Source organism: Anolis carolinensis, chromosome 1 (genome assembly GCF_035594765.1).
Source record: "Anolis carolinensis isolate JA03-04 chromosome 1, rAnoCar3.1.pri, whole genome shotgun sequence".
Lineage (NCBI taxonomy): Eukaryota > Metazoa > Chordata > Lepidosauria > Squamata > Dactyloidae > Anolis > Anolis carolinensis.
The window spans coordinates 85,566,761-85,594,595 of record NC_085841.1 but is presented as its reverse complement, the minus strand read 5'-3'; the positions used below and the strand labels follow the sequence as shown (position 1 = coordinate 85,594,595).

Sequence of the window (27,835 nt, the reverse complement as noted above, 5' to 3'; positions counted from 1 at the left end):
AGCAGTGGGGAGGAGTAAGAATACATTTCACAGACCAACAAGGTAAGTGAAAAATTTCATACAAAATGGCTAACTTTCAAAAGGGATTCCAGCATCAGCTCCTAAGAACTGGTGGTGTGGTGGTTTGTACAGTTTCTGTCCTCTTCTGTAAATAGAATGGAGTTACTTTTCAAAATAGGAGAGGAAGAACATCAGCGATGGAATCCTAGCTATTTCCATTCAGTTGGCTGGTGGATGTTGCCTCCAAAGCTCTTCTAGTCAAGTATTAAAACTTTACAGAAATGATTAGGCTCTTGGGGAGCTGGAGAGTTTTTACCACACTTCCAAGTTCAACACTTGTGTGCATTCACCTCTTCTTTATTTATTATATCATTGTTCTTTCATCATTGCACAATTATAAAATAGCACCATGATTCCATTTTAACTGCCATGAGAACATCCTATGCAATCTTGAGATATCCAGGTTTTTTCTTTGAGGGGGAGAGTATTTGGAATTCTCTGCCAAAGAATGCTGGTTCCTCACCAAAATACAAATCCAGCATTCATTTGGATGTTGCCATGGCAGTTGAAGTAAAATAATAGCATTATAATTATGTAGTGTGAAAGGACCCCTGACATTCAACTGAAAAAAAAATAATGACCATAAGGTAATTATTATTCACCCCATTATACTCCACTTTACCAAGGTATGCTTTAGTTCATACTAGAGCTATGTTGTCGAGAACCGAATATTCCTATAAAAGATATGTACTTCTGAAAGAAGCTGACACTTCTATCATTTGGAATTCAAGCCTTACCAATTCCCACAGGTGTTCTCTCAGTATAATGCATGCAACCCATATGGTCCATCTGTGTACATTCTGATGTTTGGTGAAGGATGGATGATGAAAAGAAACGGAAATTGTAAGCAGCCCGGGGGATGTCCACTGTTCTAGCAAATGTTATAGTTTTCCCTGAAACAGAGAGATATTTAATACACACTGGCACACGTTTTCCATGATAATTGGTGTCCTTTTAAAACTTACAAGTTGTTCTCAAAAAGAAAAAAAACTGACTTCATGAATAAGCAAAGTGTGCATGTTTTGCAAAAGAAAGGTACCTTCTTAAACCAAAGTTTCTTGTATAATTTAGAAATCTACACCTATTCCTCCCAAAACTGTGTGCATAGATACAGCAAAGTAGACCACACCTGGCAGCACCCATCTATGAAAAAGAAATCTGTTTGATTAGTATGCATTTAACTCATACTAACTCATACTCATATAATTATTATTATAAGTGCCTTTCTTCATATCTTTTGCAAATTTACTTTTCCCTGAATTATTAGTTTTTTTGAAGTAATAATATCACTTTGTCCCACATGTCTGGAGTGACCATTTGGGGCAGCCCCAATTGGAACTGCTAATCAGAGGTTAATAGCAGCCACTGTGTTGGAAGCCTCTATTAAATATCTTTTTATTTGTTGTTTATTCATTCAGTTGCTTCCAATTCTTCATGACCTCATGGACCAGCCCAAGCCAGAGCTCCCTGTCAGTTGTCACCACCCCCAGCTCCTTCAAGGTCAAACCAGTCACTTCACAGATACCATCCATCTTGCCCGTGGTCGGCCTCTCTTCCTTTATCCTTCCATTTTTCCCGGCATCATTGTCTTCTCCAAGCTTTCCTGTCTTCTCATGATGTGGCCAAAGTACTTCATCTTTGCCTCCAATATCCTTCCTTCCCGTGAGCAGCCGGGCATTATTTCCTGGAGTATGAACTGGTTGGATCTTCTTGAGGTCCAAGGCAATCTCAGAACTTTCTTCCAACACCACAGTTCAAAAGCATCTATCTTCCTTCGCTCAGCCTTCCTTATGGTCCAGCTCTCGCATCCATAGGTTACTACAGGGAATACCATTGCTTTAACTATGTGGACCTTCGTTGCCAGTGTCATGTCTCTATTCTTCACTATTTTATTGAGGTTGGCCATTGCTCTCCTCCTAAGAAGTAAATGTCTTCTGATTTCCTGCCTTCAATTTGCGTCTGCAGTAATCTTTGCGCCTAGAAATATAAAGTCTGTCACTGCCTCCACATTTTTCTCCCTTTATTTGCCAGTTATCAATCAATCTGGTTGCCATAATCTTGGTTTTATTTATGTTGAACTAAAACCCAGCTTTTGCACTTTCTTCTTTCACTTTGGTTATGAGGCTCTTCAGCTCCTCCTCGCTTTCAGCCATCAAAGTGGTATCATCTTTTTATTAGTATTGTGTATAACTGGCTCTTCTTCTCCATGTAGTTCCCTTCCCCTAATAAATAAGAATGGAAGCTCTCCCCAACTGAGTAATTCTGAGGAGCCTTTTCATAATTGTGTATGGAGTCCACATATCAATGGTGTGGCCTCACTCACTGTCATTTCCAGTTGGCAAAATGGAAGAAAGGGTCATACTTTCTATGTTGAGGCTTAGTTGATCTTAGATGCCTTCAGCACACCAGAACATTTTTCAATGGATAAATGTCACTTTTTAATGATGTCATTACTTTGATGGGAATGTTCAGCAGGAGGGATCAAATAGAAAGGCATTTAATGTCATAAGGATTAAAAGTAACTGCTTCTTCCTTCTCCTTTATTCTTGTCACTTCATGGTGATGTGGTCAGTGGTGGTTGATGGCTTCCATTTCAGTGGGGAGACGAATTCACTCTGACTCTCAGTTCAAGACTGAGAGGAGCTTTCCAAGGTGCTGACCTGTACCCCTGAATCGCTTCAGCCTTTCAGATAGTTCCTTTTAATCTCAACCAAAGTCTAGAATGGATTCATCACCCTCGACATTGAAGCCACAAAATACCAGACCACATAACTAATTTTTGCACTGAATATGCAAACTCAAAAGCAAAAGTAAAAGTTTCCATTGGAAAACAAAAAGTAAATTTCATAGCAATCAAGCATGTGAATGTAAACCTAATGATTCACCATACACACACATAACAGTCTAGGCCTCAGCACCAATGCCAGAGATATTTGTATTTCGATGAATTAACTTGAGTTTGAGTTCTTTAGGTTTCTGGACCTACACTATCTGCAAATATAAACCACTTAGGTTTTTGCATTTACCTTGATCCTTGGATTCTGCTTGTGCAAATGATTCCAGATCTTCTTCAATAAGATCTGCAAGTTTGCTCATTAGTTTTGACCTTTCCTGGGGACTTCTGGAAGACCATTCTGGAAAAGCACTTTTTGCAGCCTTGACAGCAGCCTCTATCTTTGAAAGGCAAGAAAGAGATGCACCTCAATGCATTTGCAAAAGCAAATCTAGAGCATATGTTACACCAATGACAATAATAAAAATGTATCTATGTACGTAAAATTTGTTTTTCCTGTCCCGATCAAGCACAACCAGTTTCCACAGATTTAAGAGCTGTGTGCAGGATTTCCAGCATTAGAACATGATACCTTGAGCCTTAAGCCAGGTATTTCTTTTTTGAAAAACAGAAATTAAGCTTAACTCACTGAGTGACTCAGTAAGCTATCCAAAATGGCAAATCTGGTGATACTATATATTTCTCGATCTATTTATTTTCATTTCATTACTTTACAAGTTTATTGATACTTTCTGTCTAGTGTTACATCTAAAATTATATCCAAACTTGTTTTCATAGTGATAGTGTAGAGAATCCCTGATCACCTGTCAAGAAAGCTATGGATTTCAAACACCATAAAGACAAGTTTAATAGTTCACATCTGGAATTTAAAAACAGTAAATGACCCAGATCACTCCTTGCTTATTTCTGTTTTCAGCAAATTCGGTTGCTAGCCTCATTGTTAATTGATAACAGTCTCACCTGATGGAACTCTATTTGAATGCTCCTCTCCACTACAACTTGTGACAAAATGTAGTTGTGAATATTTTAAGAGTAGATCTGATTTCCAATCTCTTGCCTTTTAGCATATCTTCTTCTGAGAAGGATCTGATATTCCCCCAGACTTGCATTCAATTTGTACTTTTTGGATTCAGTACTTTTAAGCACATTACATTTTCTCAACTGCAGAGGAAGGCAAAAGCAAACATTTTCTAAACAAATCTTGCCAAGAAAATGCTATGAAAGGGTTGCCTTTGGATTATTGGAGATCAAAAACTACTTGAAGGCACAGAACAACAAATTATTTCCTCCAGGTGGCACTGTTGAGCTACTGTTCTTTTACTTGGGTGTTCTTTATGTCTAAGGGCACAGCCATATAACCCAGAATATCAAGGCAAATAATCCACAATATCTGATTTGAACTGGATTATCTGAGTCCACACTGCCATATAATTCAGTTCAATGTGAATTTTATACAGCTATGTGGAAGGGGCCTAAGCTTCGAAAAAATGTGTTACTTTTGTTCCTTTTCTTATTTTATCCATCTTTTAAAATCATGTCAGAAGCAGCTTGAGAACATATTGCAAGTCGCTTCTGGTGTGAGAAAATTGGCTGTCTACAGAGACATTGTCTAGAGGACGCCCAGATGTGTTACCATCCTGCTGGGAGGCTTCTCTCATGTCCCCACAAGCTAGAGCTGACAGACACGAGCTCACCATGTCTCGCGGATTCAAACCTGCAACCTTCATGTCAGCAACCCAACCTTCATATCAGCAGGTCAGCTGCCACAAGGGTTTAACACATTGCACCACCACGGCTCCATTTTATTCATTTACATGTTTACTTTTTTAACATATCCAGTAACTCAACTTTTCTAGGCAGTGAACAGTTACCGTATATACCCAAAGATAAGCCGAATTTTTCAGCCTTTATTTATGAGATGAAAAAGCCTCCCCCGGCTTATATTCGGGTCAAGGTGAAGACAGCAGCGGAGCCTGGAGGCCACAGTATGTTTTCTTTTCCAAAACCTCCCTCCTCTGCTTCTCCTCCCAGGCTGGTTATCTTATTTTTTGAGAGAGAGACATAGACAGAGACAAGAAGCGAATGTTTTCAAAAGCAAAAGGAGCATATGAGACAAACCCTTGCAAGCCAGATTGCATGGGTAGAAGGGGCGGGGGAGATATTCTTGCAAATTTGCACGATTCATTACTATTACTATTATCATTACTACTACTACTACTATTGCAAGAACATTTGAGTCCAAAGGGAGGGAAGGAGGGAAAAGAGAGCAACAGAAGGTGTGTATTTCTTTTTATTCCCAAGGAAACAAAAATGAGGTGGGGTTTTTTGGGAGGGGGAGAGAAGTTTTAAAAAGCCTTTTCTGGCTACTTTTAGAGTTTGAAAAAGGGAGAAAGAAAAGAGGTGGGAAATGGCAGGAGAAAAGAGGACAAAGTTGTTTTTAGGGGAATATTGCAGGAGGAAAATGCACATAGAGGATTTGCAAAGGTTTCAGGGGGAAATACACATGTTAAATTAATATATATAATGATAGATCTATATCTAGCTCTGCATTGTTTATGTAGGCATTATATGTTTGCCTGTTACTATGTTGGAAGCTGGCCTGAGTTCCTCAGGGGGAGATAGATAGGGCAGGGTACAAATGAAGCTGTTGATGATGATTATGATTATAGAGTTATTGTTGCTTTTCCACTTATAGTTTACTGTTTTTCTTTGAAATACAGTAAATATTCAAAACATTTAACCCACTGATGCCTCAATTAATGTAATTTTATTGGTATCTAATTTTATTTTTGAAATTTACCAGTAGCTGCTGCATTTCCTACCCTCGGTTTATACTCGAGTCAATATGTTTTCCCAGTTTTTTATGGTAAAATTAGGTGCCTCGGCTTATATTCGGGTCGGCTTATACTCGAGTATATACGGTAATTCGAAAATAAAATAAATATGCCAAAAATAATAATGAAGTTGCACAAGATAAAATTAAGATGGAAAACAGGAAGAAAAACCCTGAGCAAAGCTATAAACACACTAAAATTGTACCTGGGATACCTAGGCAAATATACTATTTACCATAATCTAAGTACCAGGTGAGCTTGTTTGTGGAAGGCATTCCACAGTCAAGGGCTGCTTCTACACTGTGGAAGTAATGAAGTTTGATGGCACTTTAATTCCTGAAATTTAAAGGTTGGTGAAGGACAAATACTCTTTGGTGGAGAAGGCTAAAGATCTTGTAAGACATTCCCGTGATTCTACAACATTGAACCACGGCAGTTAAAGTAGTGTTGAATAACATTAATCTGCAATTTATAATGCACCCAATTTTCTGTTAATTGCTGAAAATATTCTCTTATGGCAACTCAATTTGCCTTATTTAAGCAGGGACACTTGGAAGAGGGCCTCAGAGGAAAAATAACTGCTATCCTTTATTTAAAAGGGTTACCTTATATTCCTAAGGAAGAGCTGAGTGAACCCTGTACAAACAAGGCAACAAAACTAGACGCTTCTCCATGCTCTGCAGTACTGTCATTTTATTTGTTATTCCACTTTATTCAGCAAATTGTCTTGGGTCCAGTGTGGAATTAGCCAGCAATGGAAGAAGCAGGAAAAGAAGAGACAAGGCAGTACACAACTTGAACAATTAAGCAATTGCCAGAAGCAGTAGAAGCGAACAATTTTTTTTTTTGGTCAGGAACAACTTGAGAAACTGCAAGTTGCTTCCAGTGTGAGAGAATTGACTGTCTGCAAGGACATTACCCAGGGGACGCCCGGAAGTTTTGATGTGTTTTCCATCCTTGTGGGAGGCTTCTCTCATGTCTCCGCATAGAGCTGGAGCTGAAAGAGGGAGCTCATCCACGCTCTCCCTGGGTTGGAAGCGAACGACAACTTGACAGGAGACACAGAGAGGATCAGAAGAGTCACACGTTTGACTCCAGTGTTTTTTTCAAAACAAAATATGTCTGCATTGTTGCTATTGTGTCCCTTCAAGTTGTTTCTGACTTATAGCGACCTTAAGGGACAACTATAAGGGGTTTTCTTTGCAATGTTTATTCAATGTCTTCATGTGCAGCTGAGGCTTCCATGGCCAAGCAAGCATTTGAACCCTGGGTGTCCAGCATGGTAGCCTAACAATGCTTAAACCACTACACAATGCTGGCTCTCTCTGCCTGCATTAGCAGTTGTCTAAAAGCCAGACCACAGTTGAAGATGTAAGATGAAGTTTTTTTGTGATCTCTCTGTATCAAATATATATCCCAACACTCTATTGCTGCAGAGGCCCAACATAAATTCTATTTCAGTATCCCTTTCACCTCTCTGTTTATATGTGTTTTATATGGTAAGATGTTGTGCATCAGAATCATTGCAAGGGGAAGAGGCAGGAAGCACCTAGAACTGTTTAAATAATATAGAAAAAATTAGACGTATTTAATGCATTCACTATTTTATTACGGAAAAGTCTTCTGAATGTCACAAGTGCACTCTTAATGTTTGTACTTTATTCAGCATATACTGTTAGAAAAAAGTGGGGCAGTATGAGCAATTGCTAAAGGTGACATTCAAAGTCATGTGAATGCAATGCATCTCTTCTTATGCAACAAGGCTTCCCACCCTCCCTGTTCCCGCCACCTGCTCAAGGGAGCCCGAGAAGGCAGTGGGAGAATGGCTTCTTTTGACGTTTAATGGGCTCATCAAAGGAGATATGGTTCTTCAAATATGCTGGACCCAGGATTTTATAGGTCATCACAAGAACTTTGAACTGTACCAGGAAACAAAGCAGCAGCCAGTGAAACTGTTACGAGAAAGTTGTGTGCTTTTTATTTCATGTCTTTATTTCATAGGACTAGTACAGGTTGTGCATCCTTTATCTGGCTTTCAAAAATACCCTAAAATCCAAAATTGTCCATATGGATGGCTAAGATAGTGAAACCTTTGCTTTTTGATGATTCAGTGTATACAAACTTTGTTTCATGTACAAAGATATTAAAATACTGTGTATAAAATTATCTTCAGATTATATGTTTAAAGTGTCTATAAAACATCAATGAATTTTGTGTTTAGACTTGGGTTCCATTTCCAAGATATCTCATTTTATATGTATATACAAATGCATGCATTCCAAAATTGGGGGGATGAACCCAAAAGCTAGAACACTTCTGGTCCCAAGAATTTCAGGTAAGGGATACTCTACCCATACCCTAAACGAGCTTAAGTCTGCTGATTTCCTTGTTAAAATAGGTCTCCCAGCCTTCTCTGTGCATGTATACCTCACACATATTTTAGCAAGAAGCTCTAAAATCACCTTTATACCTATTCCACTGACCTCAAGCTTGAGCTAAGCTGGCATGTTATACTGTAAACATGCTTTCTCTGTATCCAACATACAACCAACCTTTCATTTTACACATAGAAACAAACACTGAAATCCAAAGGAGGCTCCATGGAGCAAGTCTAAACTTTAGCAAAGCCATTAGTTACACTTCAACCACTACTTATCTGTGCTTAGCAAATGTTTGACCAACTGGAATTGAATGTTAGAGGTTAAAGTTCGAACTGCAAAAATCTATCTAGAAAATCCCTCTTGCAAGTGCAATCATGATCTAAACAACATAGACTTTAAAATGTGTGTTCATAGAATTAGATACAAAGCTCGGCACATTATGGATTAAAGGATGTTTCAGTTACTAGCTACTTTAGCATTTTGCTTTGTCATTGGACCCAAATGTCCAAAGCTTGGAAAGGCTACATTTTAGACTCCGGAATCCCAAATTTCCCAAGACACTTGGGAGTTATTTGTAAAGACAAATGTTAAGGGAAAGCATGTTCCACTTAAATAACTGCAGATAAAGAATTTCAGCTAATAGGAAAATTCACTGCTGTAACTGATTGACTTTCTGATAAAAGTTGCTTACTAGAAATCCAAAAAGACATACATAATGTGATTTCAAAGACTGGCAAAATCCAGCCTGCCCCCATACAAAAAATAAATAAATCTAAAACATTTTTCAAACAAGAATTTATATTCCTTTACAGTAATTTTGTACACATGCTTTAAAAAGCAAATAGAAGTTGAATTTAAACCTCTACAAGAACTCACCTCTTCCTGGCCACTGTCTGGCACCTTGCAATATACTTCCCCTGTAGATGGGTCGTAAGAATCTAAATAGGAGGAGGAAGGGACAAATTGGCCCCCAATATAATTCTCCAAAAACAAATGAGCCTTCGAGTTGGCCATTGTCACTCAGTTTGTATCAGCAGAATGTTTGCTCTGAGCTTCCAGGTCATAAAGCAGACCTGTGTGTGTGAACTCCTCCCCTCCTTGTAAAAACATTAACTAAATCCAACAGTAGAAACTTCTGTAGCTTGGTCCAAATGAACTGAAAGTGAGCTGTTTTTTTTCCATTAGTGTCTTCGGTTTTGAGCCTGTTCCTGGGTTTATTTAAGGGCACTGAGTCAGACCCCCTCTACACTGCCATATAATCCAAATTATCAATGCAAATAATCCACATTATCTACTTTGAACTGGATTATATGAGTCTACACTGCCATATAATCCAATTCAAAGCAGATAATCTGAGTTTTATATGGCAGTGTAGAAGGGGCCTCAGAAAATCACATTGGATAGATCGTATCAGCTCCAGTTTCTTGAATATGGTTATCATGGTTTTCTATGGGCGAGCACATGAAGACTGCTATATGGCATATATGTTGTGTATCTCAGAAAACTAGAGCTGATAAATGAAAACTGGTACCATTTTTGGAATCAGCATGTCGAATATACCCAGAAACTGGCCAAACGTTTGAGGCAACAAAATGTGCGTTGACAAGTGTAATCAGTTATCAGCACATTATTTTAACTTCACAAAGCATGGCTTACATACAGAAAAGTCAAAGAAATACTGGAGCCTGGTTGTCTGGATAGAGACCCAGGGTCCAACTATGTAGCATGTATTTTGTCTTTCTTAGTAGTATCATAAAATGTCTTATTGCTTTATGTATCCATAGCAAAATAACTGTACTGACAGTCCCCACATTCACTGGGGTCAGGGGCACTGGACTCCTGTGAAAGTGGAAAACTACATATTAAAACGTCAGGAGAGAATACTTCTGGAACATGGCCACACAGCCCGAAAGACATACAACAACCCTACATATTAAAAAATTGTGGGGCTTTTTTCTGCCTGAGAGAATACCTTTCTAGGAATTTCTACATGCTCCAGCACAACTGTATTATCAACCTCCATACTATATTCCACTTTGACTGCCATGATGGCACCCTATATAATTCTGTGGTTTAGAGAGGGTTATTTATTTATTTATTTATTTATTTTTCAAACTTATATGCCGCCACTCCCCTAGAATTATCTCCAGAAAACTTTACTGCTTTATAAAAATACAAACCAACACAATTCTGAGATGTAACCATGGCAGTTCAAACGAACAAAAGCAATCTTCCATTACAAATTTCCAATGCTTTGTTATTTTCTGAAACTGAAATCATCACAAATGCATGTGAAAAAAAATAAATGGGGATTGCTTTAAGGTAAATAAAATGAGCAAGAGTTCTGTTTTGGAGAAGGAACATGGTATGTTAAATAATAAAATCTTGCTGATTGTTCTTATGATAGAAATTTCTCAAATGTCATAAATGTCATATTGTATTTAGGCAATAACTGTACAGCAAATTCACATGTTGTCATATGTCTTCAAGTCAATTTTGACTTATGCTAACAATAAGGCCAATCTATCATAGGGTTTTCTTGACAAGATTTGTTCACAGCAGATTTGTGTTTCCTTTCCTTTAAGGCTGAGAGTGTTACCCAAGATCATAAAATGGGTTTCCGTGTCCAAAGATTCACATCCTGGTCTCCAGAATCATAGCCTAACACTACAACCACCACTTCATGCTGTCTCTCTATGCCTGTTTTAGCCATCATCTAAAGCCAGATTATAGACTAACACATCCCATGGCATTTTTCTGTGGTCTCTTTGCATCAAACATACATTCCATGGTAAATCCACCTCTTCTCAGCCAATTAATATGCATACACATTACTAAAAGACCCCTTCTATAGAGGTTGTTAGGAAATGATGGGCCACTTAGAACACCCTAAACCTCCTCCATAAGGAGGGCTTCAAACCATTAATAACAACCAATTAAAAAAATGGTTAACACACTTAGGTGAAGGAGTACACATATTTCTGTTGCATATACAAAAAATGCTTCCTTCTATAATTCCCTTTACATCTTCATGCATTATGTAATGCTCCCATATGTCTTCTCAAAGAATAAAGTGTGGATGCAATTAATTTACCATTTTTCTGTAAAAAAGAATTGGTGATTCTTCAAATGGTTATACTGTATTATGATATTCTGATCACTATATTCTGATATTTTAATTCATGATACTCTGATAAATAGTCACTCAATTGTGGACTGAGTGGTCAACACACATCAGCACATCTAAATAAAGTAACCAGATGTGGATATAGTATGACCATTTTGTCGCTGGATTTAATATCCACATTTTCACACACTCCAAAAAATATTACTGCTAGAAGTAACTGTGAGCCACTCTGAGGGGCCAGGAGTGATTTTCCTCCTCTCCCCTTCTTCTGGCGCATCATTTCTATGTGCCAGGAGCGCTCCGGCAGCAGTTTAATGTTACCCAGGTAAGTAATTTTATTTTTAAAGCCCTGTTTTAGGGTTAGAGCCCTCTTGGGTCTTCCAGGCTGATTCAGCCCAGAAAACGCGAGGGGGCGGTCCAGACAGCAGCCATATTGGGCTAGACCCAGGTCTTTCAGGAACACCTGGATTTAATTCACTATCAAATTACTTTGGGACAAATTTGTCCTGAAGGAATTTGTTTTTATGTGGGGTGTCATTTAAGAAATTTGTTTTTACATGGGTGCTTGTGCATTTTAGGTGCTGTCTGGATGCACCCTAAGTCCTTCAGTACAATTCCATGGCATACGTCTGACACAAGTATAGTCAAATCATTGAATCTGTTGTTCCAGGACTTGGAATGTATTCACTGTGGATGCGGAGGTTGCATTGTATTGCCACCTTAAAAGCGAACAAGCAATCTGGATCTAAGAGTGCCTAGCCTGCACTCAACTACAACTATAACAGCTATAATTAGGGTAATATTTTTCTTACATTTTAAAAGACAAAGTATAATCTGATGACCAGCAGTGACCAAAAAAAATCACAAACACTATATCTATTCCTGGAATTTACCTTCACACTAATACCCTCATCTGAATGGTTGTTAGAATTCATGAAATCCAAAGTTTATAACATTGAGATACAGGTGTTATCCATTGAAGTGAACACAATACTAGGAGAGGGACAAATTCTAAATCTCTCAAAACCAGCTGTAGCTTTTGGATCAAAACTCCTTAAATTATAAAAGACACCATAAACAAATATCAATCTTATGCTCAGATCACTATTTTATTATACTTCTACAATTTTAAAAATAAAATTAGCTGTTATTAGACAAACTCTTGTCTACACAAATAAGTTTTTAAATAAAATTGGGAGGGGAAGGAATTCAGTTCCCAGATGCAGCTTTACATGTTGTTTGTAAAAGAAGGGGAAATGGGGTCTTTGAAAACATTTGTATAAAACTGGGAACATTATAGCCCAATTGTAGTAATTTGTGAATTAAGGTATAGCAAAGAAGCAGCTCTCACAAAATTGTAAACAAAGTTTAAGGCTGGAAGTAACAAGCTTTTTTTTCATGATAATTTGCCATCGTTTAATACATCATTCTGAGTAACTTTTCTGAAAGTTCGCTAGATCTACTGATGTGGGGGACGGGGAAGAGTTTTCAAAGGGGAGTATACTGGAACTTGTGCAATGAGAAAGTGCAATGCATATTTCCCTGTTGGTATACTGTTCCGCAGCAGCAAGGGCCTCAAAGTGTTTGCTAAACACGTCATCTTGTGTTTCTTCTTCTTAAAAATGTAATTGTCTTTGTTCCTTCAACTGGTATGGTTGGATTCATCAAATTAAGCATATTTGGACATAACAGTTTCCATTTGGCTGGATTGCAGAAGTCCTGGCACAGTTATCATTCCTTAATCTAAAATAGAACACAAAACATTATTTGAAACAACACTCCATACACAGTTTTTATTTACTCAAGTATTAAAAGATACCAAGCCTTCAGAAACAAAAGCAGAATCAAGGGAGCCTTTGCTCACATACGTCCTCTCACAAAATGCTTTACAGAACACAGAAGTGTCAACTTGAAATAGCCTAATAGCTTATTCTCTCCTTTCTTTCCAAAACAAAGCTGGCATCCCCCCTCCCAAGTCTAGGATCCCACTGTCAGGCTTCATTGGAGGTAGGCTCCAAAGCCAATCTGGGTAGGAAAGGAGGGATGGTCACTGCAGCCACCAAACTATTCAGTACAAAACCTTTACAATTGTGTTTAAAAAATAGCAAGGCTGATGTCACCTGCAGAGTGCATTTCCAATTGGAAACAAGTACAGACACAATTTTAAAATTAAAAGTATAGCAAGCACCTGTTCTCAACACAGAATTCCCCATCAATCCCTGGCATCTCTACAGAACTAGGCACACCAAAAGAACTACCTGTATTTCATTGCATAATAGTCACACCCCATTTTGGGGGTTCCAAAATTGGGTTTTCCTTTCCTCGCATAATTGTCACAGTGGGATAAAACTGAGAAACTCCCCTCCCAAAGATAGTCTGAATGTGGAGCTCCCTCTCGCTCCTCTTTATCTTGAGGGTGAGTATCCGGTAAACAGAAGGCACCAACTTTTTTATTGCATAATAATTGCACCCCCATTTCCCAACAAAAAAGGGGATTTAAAGTGTGACTAATTATGTGATGAAATATGGTATGCAATCATAAGTTCTCTTCTCCCAATATAAGTGAATAATGAAGCGGGGAGTGCTGTTGTACATTTGTGGAGGTCTCAATCCTTTCTCACTTATATCTTCTTTAACCCCCCCCCCCCCCCCCAAAAATGTCTGCACACAAGACAAGACAACTCTCTTTCTAGCCTGATCAAGAAGAATTAAAGCCCACATCCTTTCACCCATGTAATGATAAAACCACATTATCTATTTTGTATCTCTAAAGTTATCCAACACAAACGTTTAAGCACAGTTAACAAGTATGGTAGTGGAACAATATTTTATATAGCAGTTCCTTTGGAAGTACAAATATCATCACTTTAGTCTTCTCCACATTGATGTCTAAGAGGTTTAAAGAGGCCTGTACAGTAGATGCAGACACATTTCATTCAAGTGGCTTGCTGTGGAAACAGCAATTACTTCTTGTAATCTTTTATATTACATGAAGTGTATGGCCTGAGACCTCATTTTCAAGATAGACAATTATGTGGGGAAATTATGCTAAATGATTTGAGGATTACAGTGATCAAACTGCTTCTACAAATTCAAGCCCCAATCAAAGCAGAAGTTTTGCTGGATGAACATCAGTTTTCACAAGAAAATGTAAAAACCAGAAGCCAAATCAAGAAGACAATATTGGGGGTGCCTTGTGTGAAGAAAATTGCATTGACAACTTTTTTGGTAAGATTAAAAAGTACTTATATTACATTTCCAGTTTAATAAGCTATTATCAGAAAAAGAAAACCAATCATTCATAAGCCTACTTAAATAAATAGCCCGTGGTAGTCTATACAATGTGCTTTAAAAAAACACCAAGATGTTGGAGCATGAACACATTTAGTATTTATAAAACTATTTATGGAAACTTCCCATACCTCAGCAACAACCCCTGCTGCTATAGTGGATCCACCATAGCGCAACATAAACCTTCCAAGTTCTTTAAAGTCTTTATAAAGTTCCAGAGCAATAGGCCTTTGTGTTTGAAGTTCTATTAAAGCATTCTGTCCTTTAGTCAGACACCTACAAAGGAAAGAAAATAAAGAATACACACAGAGTTGTATCACTGTGAAAGAGTAGCTATGGCAATGTAGGTGTGTGTTAGGAGGGAAAGATGGAGAGACAGAAGTTGAAAGCCAAACATTTAGAATATGCCTCCTGTACATCTATATATATAAAAGAGTGATGGCATCAGGGCAGCGGACAAAACAACAAAACTACAGGCCCCCCAACCTCGAAATTTGACAACACAACCCATCATTCACGGCTCTAGGTTGATACAACAAAAAGAAAAGAAAAATAAAGTCCTAATTACAGGGAGAGGAATAATAGTTTTTATCCAATTGCTGCCAGTTTGAAGGCTAAGCTCCGCCCACTTGGTCTCCTAGCAACCTACTAAGCCCAGGGGACAGACACAGTTAGGCCTCACTTAGGCCTCTTCCACAGATTATCAGATTTTAACTGGATTATATGGCACTGTAGACTCAAGGCCCTTCCAACACAGCTATATAACCCATTTATAATCTTATATAATATGCTTTGAACTGGATTATTTTGACTCCACACTGCCATATAATCCACTTCAGTGTGCATACTAAACATTAAGACAACCATACAACAGACATTCAATACCACCACTACCTCAACAATTTCTCACCAACACTACCAGACAATGCCACAGCAATGCGTGGCCGGGCACAGCTAGTATACAAATATTATTACTTTCATTTCCTAAAAAATATGAGAAATATGTTCATATTGGTTTTACAAGAATTCAATTAAATTTTTGTACTTCTTTATAGTCTTCATTTTTCAAGATGCCAAGAGAATAGGGATGTAAATGTTCATTTCATTACAACACTGAAGAATTAATACCCTATATACGCGAGTATAAGCCTAGTTTTTCAGCCCTTTTTAGAGCTGAAAAAGCTCCCCTTGGCTTATACTGGAGTGAGGGTCCTGGCCGGCTTATATTCAGGTCGGCTTATACTTGAGTATATAAGTAATCAGATTTGGACAGTCTTGTCTTATTAAAGCCTTTTATTATCATAAATTACGGTTTTATATAAATATTCGAAAACATTTAACCTACTGATGCCTCAATTAATGTAATTTTATTAATATCTATTAGGTGCCTTGGCTTGTATTTGAGTTGGCTTATACTCAAGTATATACAGTAATTTCAATACTTTCCACTCCATGGGAATGCTATGTTTTCTGCACATACTTACAAGATTTTGATGGAGAATATAAATGTGTGCAAAAATATGTGTGGCTTCATGCATAGAAAACAAATTAGAGGGGCACAAAAGGTGTATACTGTGCATAATAGACTGATCCCTATATAGTTTCTTGGTTTTTTAAAATACAAAACAAATGCATGTAGCCTACATGTGGAGTTTATTTTACATCAATCTCTGTTTATGGAAACTGCATATTTTTCAGACTTTTTGAAATTTGCATGAACATGCACACACACACAAATAAAAGTGTCAGAGATATAATATCAAGAACAGATTAAAAACACCAGCTAAAAACTTGCAACAGTTCAAATATGCCCAGGACCTCTGCAATGTGCCCAGACTAGTTTCACAATTGATCTGACACCTAAAAATGAAAAGCAAGTCTTTCCAAGGCATTATTAATATTATCTTCCTCCATTTCTATCAGGCTTCATATAATGCAAATTGCAGCAGAGCCATCTCATTTTTTTCTAGACTTTTAGAACAAAAATGAACAAATTATTTAAAGAATACTTACTTAGGTTTCTTTTTTGTGACTTCACCTGTACTCTTGTGTAGAACACTCAATAACTTCCGGATAGTAGCAGGCTCACTTACAGTTTGAAAATGAAGAAGCACCTGAAAAATAATAGTTTTACATTGACGCCCTTGTAACTTTCATCCACAGGTGAGAATTCCTGGAAAATCCTGGTATTGATCCATTTCATTGTGACAAGACGAGTCAAGATGCATAAAACCACATAATGTTATATCATTTAACTGCAGAATCGATTTATGAGATATAGTTTATCTGTTTTCCTGTCTTTAGGTAATGCTTTTGTCTACTACCTTACTACATTAAACCAAACCTCGCAAGGATTACTGTAACAGGTACAGCCATCTTGTCAAAGAATGTTAATCAAGACGTAACTCCTACTTCAGGACATATTTTAAACAGTAGAAAACAACTGTACAATACCTGACTGCTAGAAGTACAATTATAAAGTAAAAACGAGGCCTTTCAAAAATAAAGCCACTCACAGGGAATCCTTTGGTGATAGGGACTTCAATATTAAAGATGAGGACCCGAGCTCTGAATCGTGTGCAAGCTTTGATGGGTTCCTTGGGACAACAAAATATATAGCCAACACTGCAAAAGAAAAAAGTCAGGTCATGAATAAATAGTAGCTTCATACAGACTTTTTTGTGTAACAAACCCAAAACTCAGATGTATATAGCACAATAAAAAGGGGATATATGTAAGTGCTGACTTAGGAAGTTCCACTGGTTCATTGACTCTACACTAGTTAGACCTGACAACTGGATTTAGATTATTGTGTTTATTTGAAAAATCAGAGGTTGGTATTTACTGTGAATGGCTATTCTTGGATGACTACACAATTTATGCTTAATCCTATACTAAACCTCAAGTATGCATAATTGTCTGGCAATTTAGGTTTCAATGGTTTCTTTTTTGGATTAATGAATATTTTAATTTAATTTTAATCTAGTAATTAATTAAATTGCATCAACTCTTCATAAATCTAATTCACACTTAGAGGGTTACAAACTATGGTCACAAGAGAAATTGGGCTTGCATTGATACAGATATAGTTTTAAAATTATTGTTAATACCTGGGAAATAAGTGCAGAGTAGAGATTAATCTAGCAGATCAGAATGGATATAAATTCACAAGGCTGGATTGTAATTTACATACTACTCTGCCAGAGCTTTGAGGAATAAACCGCAAAAGCGAGAGTTGAGTCTTGGGTGGGGACGGAATCTTTAAATGCAAGTGCCGGTTGTGGCTTCTGTGTAACAATTCTGCACGTGTACAGAAACAGAGAAACTAACTAACTTTTCCTGGGTGATCACAACCTCACCAGTTTTACATTTTCTGTTAAACTTAATCCACTCTTTTGGACTTTTATATTCAGACCAGCAGTGTCTCTTCACCTTTTGACCTGCCCATCTCAGCGACATATTCTTGTAGGGTGATGCTGTGTTCCTGACATTATTATCAGCAATGCAAAAATAAGCAGTACAACGGCTACAAAGAACAATACCAGCCATGTATATTGTTTGTACGTGTAGCTGAACATTCTCTATTCATTCCTAAACAGTCAGATTAAACAAGCAATTGTCTGATTAGGATCAAGAACACTGCCTTTTTGCATCATCTTTTGAATGCAAGCTAAGTGATCTGCAATTTTATGACTTTCAAGGCCCAGGTAGCCAAAACCCTACACCCTTCTCTCTTCAACCGATAAACCACTGATTTTCAGCACAACGGTTAAAATGCTTCATTAAAGAGAAACGGTTGCTCAGACAAACTCTTCTCCACACTCACTTGATCTTGATGATATCCATGCCAGTCAAAGTGAGACTAACGTGATCTCCTGCTGCAGCCCAATCCACTGGTTCATCATGTAGAGCAATTCCTGGAAATGAGTAAAAACAGAACAAAACAGTGAACTCTCTTGGTTTGACAGTTACAAACAGCTCTGCTTTTTCCAATTCTGCTGCATCAACCACGACTCATCAGTTTTCAGTATGAATGGGGTGATAGTAAAAGCTGTCGACTAAAACCTCAGAGAAACGTTTTCTGTTTGGGAACCACCATTATCTAAAGTAATGTTTGCTAATTCACAGAGTTTTCTGCCTAGTCACAGCATCTGGGTAGATTCCTGTCAAATCTGTGCAGATGTCACCATTTTTGAAAGTATGACTACATAAGCATTTGATAACGCTCCTTTTGCTTACTGTTTGCAGCCATTTATGTATTTTAGTGGTACCAGCTTTCATTTTTCAACAAATAAGGTATGCTCATTGTAATCATGAAAGAATATGTGAGTAATACATACCATTAACTCTATCAGAAAACATCAGAAAGTATCTTTGCAATGATCGGTAGAGAATTATACAACAGTACTTGGAAGATTACACATGTGTGTTGAGAATAATAACTGAAAAAGAGTGAACAATGTTCTGCAAATACATCTACACTAGCAAAACACTAGCAATTATGCTTGCAAAAAAATCAACACTGACAATTAACATATTTGGTTTGTCAAAACATCTCCCTTGTTTGAATAACATTAAGTATGTTTAATCTAAGTATATCAGTGATAATAAAGCCATGCCTAAGAAAAGAATTCATAGCTCAGCAGCAGGAATCACTGAAATCCAGCCGACATTTTCACATTTGATATTTTTCGTTAGCAAGTTCTATATGTGTTTACAATATAAACTCAACATCAGAAGACACATCCATTTTCATTTTGTACCTTTCACGGTGCAAGTTTCATTAGGAGGCATTGCCAGAAGTCGATCTCCAACCTGGACATAGCCGGCATCAATTTTACCAGTCACACAAAATCCTGACCCTTGATCTAGAATGAATGTATGGGTTTTAAAAAGTGAAACACAGGGAAAGTAACACAACTTTTTTGAAGTTACACTACCCAATGTATATATCTTCAATAAAAAGAAAATATCTATACAATAAAGGGGTCTTTGTCATAATAAAAACTTGTCACTTACAATTAGCCTTCTATCATAATGAAAACTTGTCACTCTAAAAGTTTGCTGTATAACCTTAGCTATGGAATCATGGGATATGTAGTTTGATGAGGCACCAGCACTCTCTGGAAATGAAGGCAAAAGACCTTGTAAGACTATAACTTCGCAGAGTCCATAGCACTGACCCACGGCACTTATAGTGGTATCAAATTGCGTTAAATCTACAGTGCAGACCCACCATCAGTCTTGTCCTTCCACTTGTCTCTCCATCTCCCTGATCCTACTATGATCACCATATTGGACATGTTAAACCAGAGTAATTGTGCAGAACTATGTAGTTACCAATCCAGCACCAGCATCCTTACATGCTGTACTTTTCTCTAAGCAAAACGTCCAACACTTCATACATGAAAGCCAGCTTCAACAATGACCTATTCTACCTGCAGAGATGTTTCATTTTGGTATTCTTTTACCATTTGCTATGGACAGTGAATATATCTAAAATTATCTCTATAGATACAAAAAGATAACTTTGGATCAACGTAGTCTTTCAATTTCAAAGAGACAATTTAAAGGATTCTAGGTGCAAATTCATTTGACCCCATCCTAAGACCTGCGATGTCTGTGAGCAAGAAAGTTATAATTGTGTACACTGAATGCTATGGCATTGCTACTCTATCAATCATACTGGTAACTGCCTGGCAGCTAGTGCTACGTATTAGGATATCCGTTGACTAAAATAGTACACAGAAGATTTTAATAAGTATTTAGAATACATTGTTAATGAAATAATGTATGAAGCTGATTTCTTTTTAAAATGCAGTCATTTATTACTTACCTTTAAAAACATCTGATACACATAATCTGAATGGTTTATCCACTGATCTTTGTGGTGACTTGAAAGAATCTGCAAATACATAAATATACATTTATTTATAGCAGGGCATATGGCATATTTGCTGAATTTCCTCAGCTGTGTTTTTAAACTGTTTTGGGATGTCTGAATGATATACCTACCAATCTGTTCTAGCAAGCATTTCCCTTCGTACCATTTGGTCAGCTCACTGGACTGACTCCTTGTGACAAGATTTTCTCCACCAAGGCCACTTGTAGGGATATAGGATACATCTGATTCCTGGTTGAGAGAAGAATTTAGTTTGCAAGGCCAGAACAACTCCTTAGCATCATTTCTGTTTCTGAAACTCAAGTTGAGATTCACTGATTTCTTTAGAGAAGATTTGTTAAGAAATCTAAAATCTGATTAAGGACAGTAGAGTCTCACTTATCCAAGCTAAATAGGCCGGCAGAATGTTGGATAAGTGTGTATCTTGGATAATAAGGAAGGATTAAAGAAAAGCCTATTAAACATCAAATTAGGTTATGATTTTACAAATTAAGCACCAAAACATCATGTTATACAACAAATTTGACAGAAAAAGTAGTTCAATATGCAGTAATGTTATGTTGTAATTACTGTATTTACGAATTTAGCACCAAAATATCCCGATATATTGAAAACATTGACTACAAAAATGCATTGGATAATCCAGAACCTTGGATAAGTGAGTCTTGGATAAGTGATACTCTATCCAAGTGTAGTTACTAAATTCAGGTACCTATTACTGGTATTTGGTATTTATTATTACCACTGTTCTGTCAAAAGTCCTGTTTGAATTTAATTGTCTTTCACTTCGATTCTGTTTTATACCTTTCAAATACTTGAGAATGAGTACTTAGTAACACATACTATCCTTGTGTAAAGTAGGAAACTATTTTCAGAACTGCTAAGGGCCAATAACAAGGAAATTAGGTTTCAGTCATACAGTCACCTGAAATTTCATTAGATTCCTATTTTGGCAGATGGACAGATAAAACAGTAAACACTGCCATGCATTTAAAATGATTTTACCATATGTTTAAGAGGGGGCCATACAGGAAATCTGCTAGATAGGAACATTTACTGATATTTTCTGTACAATGGAAGCAACACAGATGATCTTTTTTCTGTGAAGTCAACAATGTGAATAGTCTATTGGTTTCTTTACCTTAAAGCCAGCTTGTTTAAGGAACTGTCCAAGTTTATTAACGATTTCCTGAAATCTTTCCTGTTGCCAATTCACCTATAATAAGAACATAAGGACAGGACTTGGAAAGCAAGAAGACAACATGAGAGCTCTCTCACACAAAGCAAGTAATGTTATCAAAATGAAGACCCTCCTATGAAAAAATAATTATAGCAATCCTATCAAAAGTAGATGAGTCTGCTCAACCAAAAATACCCCAAAACAAAACATTTTGCTGCATATATCAAATATTTCTTTTTTAAATAATTTAAACAATTGTCAAAATAAATAATGTGGGAAAAGACTGTATTTCCACCTCATGGTTACTCAGAAACAATGTAAGAGAAGTTCCATTCTAAGAATAAAATATTTCTGTTTAGAAATGTAAAGATGATTTTGCACAATGAGCCAAACAGTATTCTGTAGTACAGTGTGGGAATCATATAGCCCTCTATGTGTTGTTGGAATGAAATTCTCAGCAACATAGCTGTTCACAGTTATATTCCGGCAGATGACAAAATTGAACAGAAATGCAGACTGAAAATAGAAGTATTTACATATTCACTAGGATAGAAGGCAATATTACCTGAGCTCCAGGAAAGCCATAGATAGATGTTATGCACCTAAGAATTTGTTGGCAATAATACTAGATTAGTTAATATGGGTTTCTGTCAGAAGATGTGGGCTTAATTTCCAGAAGAAATTGACTTTCTCCAGATTTTAAGTTTTTTTCAGAACTAGATGTTAGACTACAAATTCTCAATCTGTTTGCTGCACCTTAAACTGTAAATTCTCTCACCTCGTCCTCCCCCATGCCTCTCGAATCTCTTTCACTCTGTGCATGTGTGTATGTCCCCCTCATGTGTGCTTTTAAGACAACTACATTTAAACAATATCAAAGGAAATACCTGGTCCATTTTATTCACTGCAACTGCCAACTGTGTTACTCCAAGAGATCGAACCAACAGGCCATGTTCCCGTGTCTGTCCACCCGTCTCAAATCCTGCTTCAAACTCCCCTCTGCTGGCATCTACTACTAATATTGCTACGTCAGCCTAAGGAAGAAGAATAGTTGTTAAAATGTATTCACTGGCATTGTAAAACCATAAACAGCACAAGAATTCAGGCATATCTGCAACTTAGCCCCAAATTCACCCTCTCTTGCCATATAATATATGCAAAATATTGAAGTCACAGTTACTACTATCATGTTGAGAGAATGAGGAGTTATGTATTATAGGTTCATTATGCCTCACAAAAGAGATGTCTGAAAAATACTCTTTTCCAATAAACACTCTAAAAATATATTCAAGTACTGTATATGAAACCACGGGGGAAAATGAAAATTTTGACTGAACAAATTGACTACAAAATTCAGCGTAATCAGTTTCCATGTGACTACTAAAAAAATCTTTACCTGTGCAGCTCCTGTGATCATATTTGGAATGAAATCTTTATGGCCAGGAGCATCCATCAATGTAATAACTTTTGTTTTTGTCTCAAATTTGGTCATACCTACATCCATTGTAACTCCCCTAAAAATAAAACAGAGGTGTGCAATGCATAATTTACAAATATTCCCGAAGTTTACCAGATATATTCACTGATGAACTGGACTCATTCATTCACACATTTTTGACAGTAGCAGATGATATGACTGATGTGGCAGTGTTCCCCTTTCACAATAAAGGCATTCTCGCCCATGATTCTTCTTTACATCATGCATAAAGGACAAAGCTATTACGGTTGGAGCAGTCAGTAACACTGAGAAAAATCCAGTATGTGCTGAGAAGCATACCATTTCTACAGAAAGCACTGGAATGGTAGTAAGAACAAGAAGGCACTGAACAATCATCGAAGCATCAGATCACATCCAAAAGTTGTAACCACATCAAAAAGGAGTACTATCTCATGGCTAAAAATGCAATTTCATCCTAATTCTGTTACAAATACAGCAAGATAGACATAAAGTTCCCTTCACAATAATATTTTTCCAATTACACTTATTTATACCTTATATTTGGTTCACTTACACTATAAACATACAATACTATAACCACCAATACAAATAAAGTAGGGAGCACTGCTTACCTCTCTCTCTCTTCCCCTGTTTCATCTAAAACCCATGCATAAGCAAAGGATGCTTTCCCGGCTTTCTTGGACTCCTGCTCATATTTGTGCATAGTTCGTTTGTTCACATTTCCCAGGAGATATAACAAATGACCCATTAGAGTACTTTTCCCAGCATCAACATGTCCTAAGAATATGACATATGATATTAACACTGTTACAGATCAGAAGTTAAACTACACCGAGGAGAAGAGAGGAACTATATGTATAGCCATTTGATTTTCTCTCCAAAAAGACAGCATTACCTATTACTACAAGGTTAAGCAAATGCTTTCCTCCTTGTCTCTTCTCCAACTCGGCTTTCACATCTATCTGCTGTTTTGCTTTTCCAGATCTTTTAACTGGAGTTGGTGTCATGGTGGGTTCTTCTAATGTCTGAACAGTCTGGGACGGAAGAACTGGTTTAGGTAGAATCTCAGCTGCTCCCATGTTGGCATTGGCATCTCCAGACGAGAGTCCTTTTTGGGGCGGAAAAGCATTATGACCATTTTCTTCAACAGTCAAGCTAGAGAAAACAGAGATTGAATTTAAGCAAACGAAAATCCCAAATATCATGGGTAAAATGAAATTCAATCTTCTATAATCCTTAAACCATCAAAATAAAAGATAAAATGATAAATTGCTAGACAGCAACAGACAGTGGATTATTACAATTTAGTAACTGGTCATCTGCACTATTGTGCCAAATAAAGGGATCATAGCATTTACCTGCATTGCTATATTTCAGAATTGATACAAAAATGTAGTAAGATTTCCATTATCACCTAGCAGTGCCAAAAATGTGGCTTCCAACTGGTTACCTTCACACAGTCCTATGTTATCACTTGGCAAATGGCCTAGAGACACCCCCACTGAATAGTTTGCCTGAGATATTAGCATTATAAAAGATAAATGGCACTCTATATAAGCGGAGAGCTGTTTCTGTGAAGACAGGATTTAGGTTGGTGATACACAGTTGCTTGTTTTTTCAGCCAACTAATCAACAGATATTCCTTGTTATGATGGTAGCATTTTTAAGATGACTGGAGGATAAGCTGAAACAATTGAGACAGAATGAAATGATAGCAAATTTATAACACACTGGTAGTACACAGGAATACTGGTAACTGGTAAAATAGGACACCACTGTCTGTTTTGGCAGGAGATGATTTACTTCAGTCTTCCATCATCTAGTATTTTCAATTCTTCACAATTCTTATCAGAGCCCTTGTAGTCTATGTCTTAGACTGAAGAAGTGCAAGTGCATATCTAGGATTTCTAAACACAGATCCATTGTACCAAAAACAGTATATTTGATTCTGGCTATGTACTATTACATAGTTCCAGAAATTATTCCCGGAGTAGCAAATTATTATGTATCTTCTATTCATCAATGTACCACAGCATCAAACAACAGAGTAAGCATGAAAACAAAGAAACTTTGTATAGCAAGATTCAAATTACTGATATATTCAAATTATAGGACAAAGCATCAAATTCCATTTTGCAGTTCCACAGTCCAAGTTTTCTAGTACTGTGCTCCAAATTCAGAGATGTAATGGCTAGAAAAACAGAAACACTCTTGACTGACTTCTGGATGCTCCAATTTCTGACACAAGTTGAATATCCTTATTCAAAATATTTGGAATCAGAAGTGTTTTGAATTTCAGATTTATTTATTTTTTGCAGGATAGTGGCATATCTGTATTTGTATATACAGTATGTACATGAGTTATATTAGAGATGAGAGCCAAGTCTAAAAACGAAATACATTTATGTTTCATGTACACCGTTTACAACATAATCTGATTTTGAAGTATTTTGGATTTTGGAATTCCAGATAAGGTATGCTCAAACTGTATTCCATTTGTGGCTATTCTCAACTTTTAGATAATTAATGTCATAATTACTGCAGCTGATAAGAGTAAAATTAAATTAAGAAACATACACATGATCTTCTGGAAATGTATTACGCAGTTGTTAATACAGTTTATCTGCAGACTTTAATGTTTTTTCAGAAAGGGAAAGTGTGACTTATACTCTATGATGGAAAAAGAGTACTTTCACACAAAATGTACTTGAAACTATGACATTCACCAACTACTTTTTTTAAAAAAAATGCCTAAATGGAAAAAATGTTATATACATACAACCCTGATAAGCTCAGACTACTTTTTCTTCAGTTAATCAAAGCTCAGTTGTTTGGGTTAGTCTGTTTTTAAAATATTGTATACCCTTAATTAGTCTTCAGTCTATGGACATAATTTAAAATAAACTGACTTTAAATCTTAGCATTTTTCATAATCCTGTCTGGCAAGTTTGATATAGAAAGATAATATATGAATAATTGCGGAACCTAAGTGAGTTAGCTAATTTCAGAATGTTTATTAATTTTCACATTTAATGTCTGAAAATCCCTATGAGGAAGTATGTCAGTGGTAAAATATTATAGAACTAGATTGTAAACATTGACAATATTTTCTCTCTCCACCCACTCTCTGGATGCCACGAGGTTATCTATTCAAATGTTCCACATTTAAAACAAAATGCTTGTTTTAAAATACTGTAACAAGGAGAGGCAATCATATTAAATTATGATATGCACTTATGTACCAGAATTAGATGTTTTCGCCCTCCAGAATCATGATTTGGTTTTTTAAAAAAGAACTGAATCAAAATCACCTGAACAAATAATCAAAACTCTGTTCGTTTGCTTTGTAACTCCCCCCCCCCCCCCAAAAAAAAACCAGAGTAACAGAAAATAACTGGGCCAAAAAGAAACAAAAGTTTCTGTCAACTTATTGATTTTTGTTATGTACTTTTTTCTCCCAACCAATGTAAAAGAACTAAACCCAAAATGTCTAATGCTTTTGTTTGGCAAATCATGATACGGTAGGGCAGCCATGACAACCTCATATTGTCTGTAGGTTGTTCTCATTCAGGGGGATCTCAAATGACTTTTACTGGGAAGACACTGGAATTCTAATTATGGTTAGGAAGTACAAGAGTCATATATTTTGACTAAACCCCAACTCTAATCTTACCATGTTGGAATTCTTACTGTGTATGGAAAGTGTCACAGCTCACACAAATACAAGATATTTAAAAATATATCCTATTATCAGACAAGATTATTTGTCAATATATTTTTAAACCTTGTATAACAATAGCTCTCTCCAAATTTGACATTCTGTTACATACCCTTCATTGTTTCCTTACCATGGGATCAAATAACTGGTGACCTCTTGATAAATGTTAGTCACCGAAGTTCATCAGAAGTCAACCAACCCTTAGCTACTTTTCCATTTCAAAATAGCTGCCTCTCTTTCCTTGCCCTCTTCCTTTTCTAAAACTGCTATTTCTACAAATGAGAAGGCATAGGATTTTCCACTTCCTGTTTAAATTAACTATGTAACAAAATTTGAAAAAAATGATGTTCCTGGTGTGAACGTTTTATTTCCTGTTTAACTGTGTGGTACTTATTTTGAAAGTAGTTGTTATACTCTAGAGACTTTGTTTTTGTGGCTGCCAGGTTCCATTCCTGGAGCCCTCTATGGCGCAGTGGGTTAAACGGCGGAGATGCTGAACTTGCTGATCAAAAGGTCAGCAATTTGAATCCAGGAAGCGGTGTGAGGTCCCGCTGTTAGCCCCAGCTTCTACCAACCTAGCAGTTCAAAAACATGCAAATGTGAGTAGATCAATAGGTACTGCTCCCGCCGGAAAGTAACGCTGCTCCATGCAGTCATGCCAGCCATATGACCTTGTAGGCATCTATAGATGGCTCTTTGGCTTAGAAATAGAGATAAGCACCAACCCCCAGAGTCAGACATGACTAGACTTAATGTCAAGGGAAAATATTTAACCTTAGGTTTCATTTCTAGGTTCTTCTAGATGTCACTCCGATTTTGTTGCAATGTAGAAAAGGGACAGAACATACATAAAAGTGACAGTGCTAAGTTGGAAGCCAAAATGTCTCTCCTCCTCCATGCCCTGCTTTTCTCCTCTGATTAATTAGATTACTAACAACCTTTGTTGAAACTATTTATTTTGTAAAGGTAATTTTGAAATAAACCTCCAGAAACTATAGCAAAGGTAAACAAGCGTTTTAAAGTGAAGTAGCTAAGTATTCTGCATATGCTACTCAGAGTGAAAGGATTTCTTAAAACTCACAAATACAA

At 36.9% G+C, this 27,835-nt stretch overlaps 2 protein-coding genes across 6 annotated transcripts in view; both read right to left on the bottom strand.

Annotated features, from left to right (window-relative positions):
- Positions 1-9,797, bottom strand: part of aldh8a1 (aldehyde dehydrogenase 8 family member A1) — a 28,896-nt gene extending 19,099 nt beyond the window's left edge. Inside the window, exons 1-3 of one of the 2 annotated variants that reach the window (XM_003223309.4) lie at positions 8,946-9,797; positions 3,087-3,234; positions 798-953 (exon numbers count right to left, since the gene is read on the bottom strand). In XM_003223309.4, coding sequence (XP_003223357.2) covers positions 798-953; positions 3,087-3,234; positions 8,946-9,083 — 442 coding nt within the window. In that variant the 5' untranslated portion in view covers positions 9,084-9,797. Of the gene's footprint in view, positions 1-797; positions 954-3,086; positions 3,235-3,814; positions 4,011-8,945 lie in introns of those variants that run through there. The other variant, XM_062978389.1, reaches the window with a different exon arrangement.
- Positions 9,798-12,286: 2,489 nt separating this feature from the next.
- The window catches only part of LOC100565517 (HBS1-like protein), a 45,574-nt gene continuing 30,025 nt past the window's right edge, over positions 12,287-27,835 (bottom strand). For all 4 annotated transcript variants that reach the window (XM_008114540.3, XM_008114539.3, XM_003223290.4 and 1 more), the window contains 13 exons: positions 23,924-24,183; positions 23,640-23,805; positions 22,966-23,083; positions 22,457-22,603; positions 21,531-21,605; positions 20,503-20,620; positions 20,324-20,392; positions 19,251-19,355; positions 18,314-18,404; positions 17,004-17,112; positions 16,501-16,601; positions 14,619-14,763; positions 12,287-12,939 (listed from right to left, as the gene is read on the bottom strand). In XM_008114540.3, coding sequence (XP_008112747.2) covers positions 12,928-12,939; positions 14,619-14,763; positions 16,501-16,601; positions 17,004-17,112; positions 18,314-18,404; positions 19,251-19,355; positions 20,324-20,392; positions 20,503-20,620; positions 21,531-21,605; positions 22,457-22,603; positions 22,966-23,083; positions 23,640-23,805; positions 23,924-24,183 — 1,516 coding nt within the window. In that variant the 3' untranslated portion in view covers positions 12,287-12,927. The remainder of the gene's footprint in view (positions 12,940-14,618; positions 14,764-16,500; positions 16,602-17,003; positions 17,113-18,313; positions 18,405-19,250; positions 19,356-20,323; positions 20,393-20,502; positions 20,621-21,530; positions 21,606-22,456; positions 22,604-22,965; positions 23,084-23,639; positions 23,806-23,923; positions 24,184-27,835) is intronic.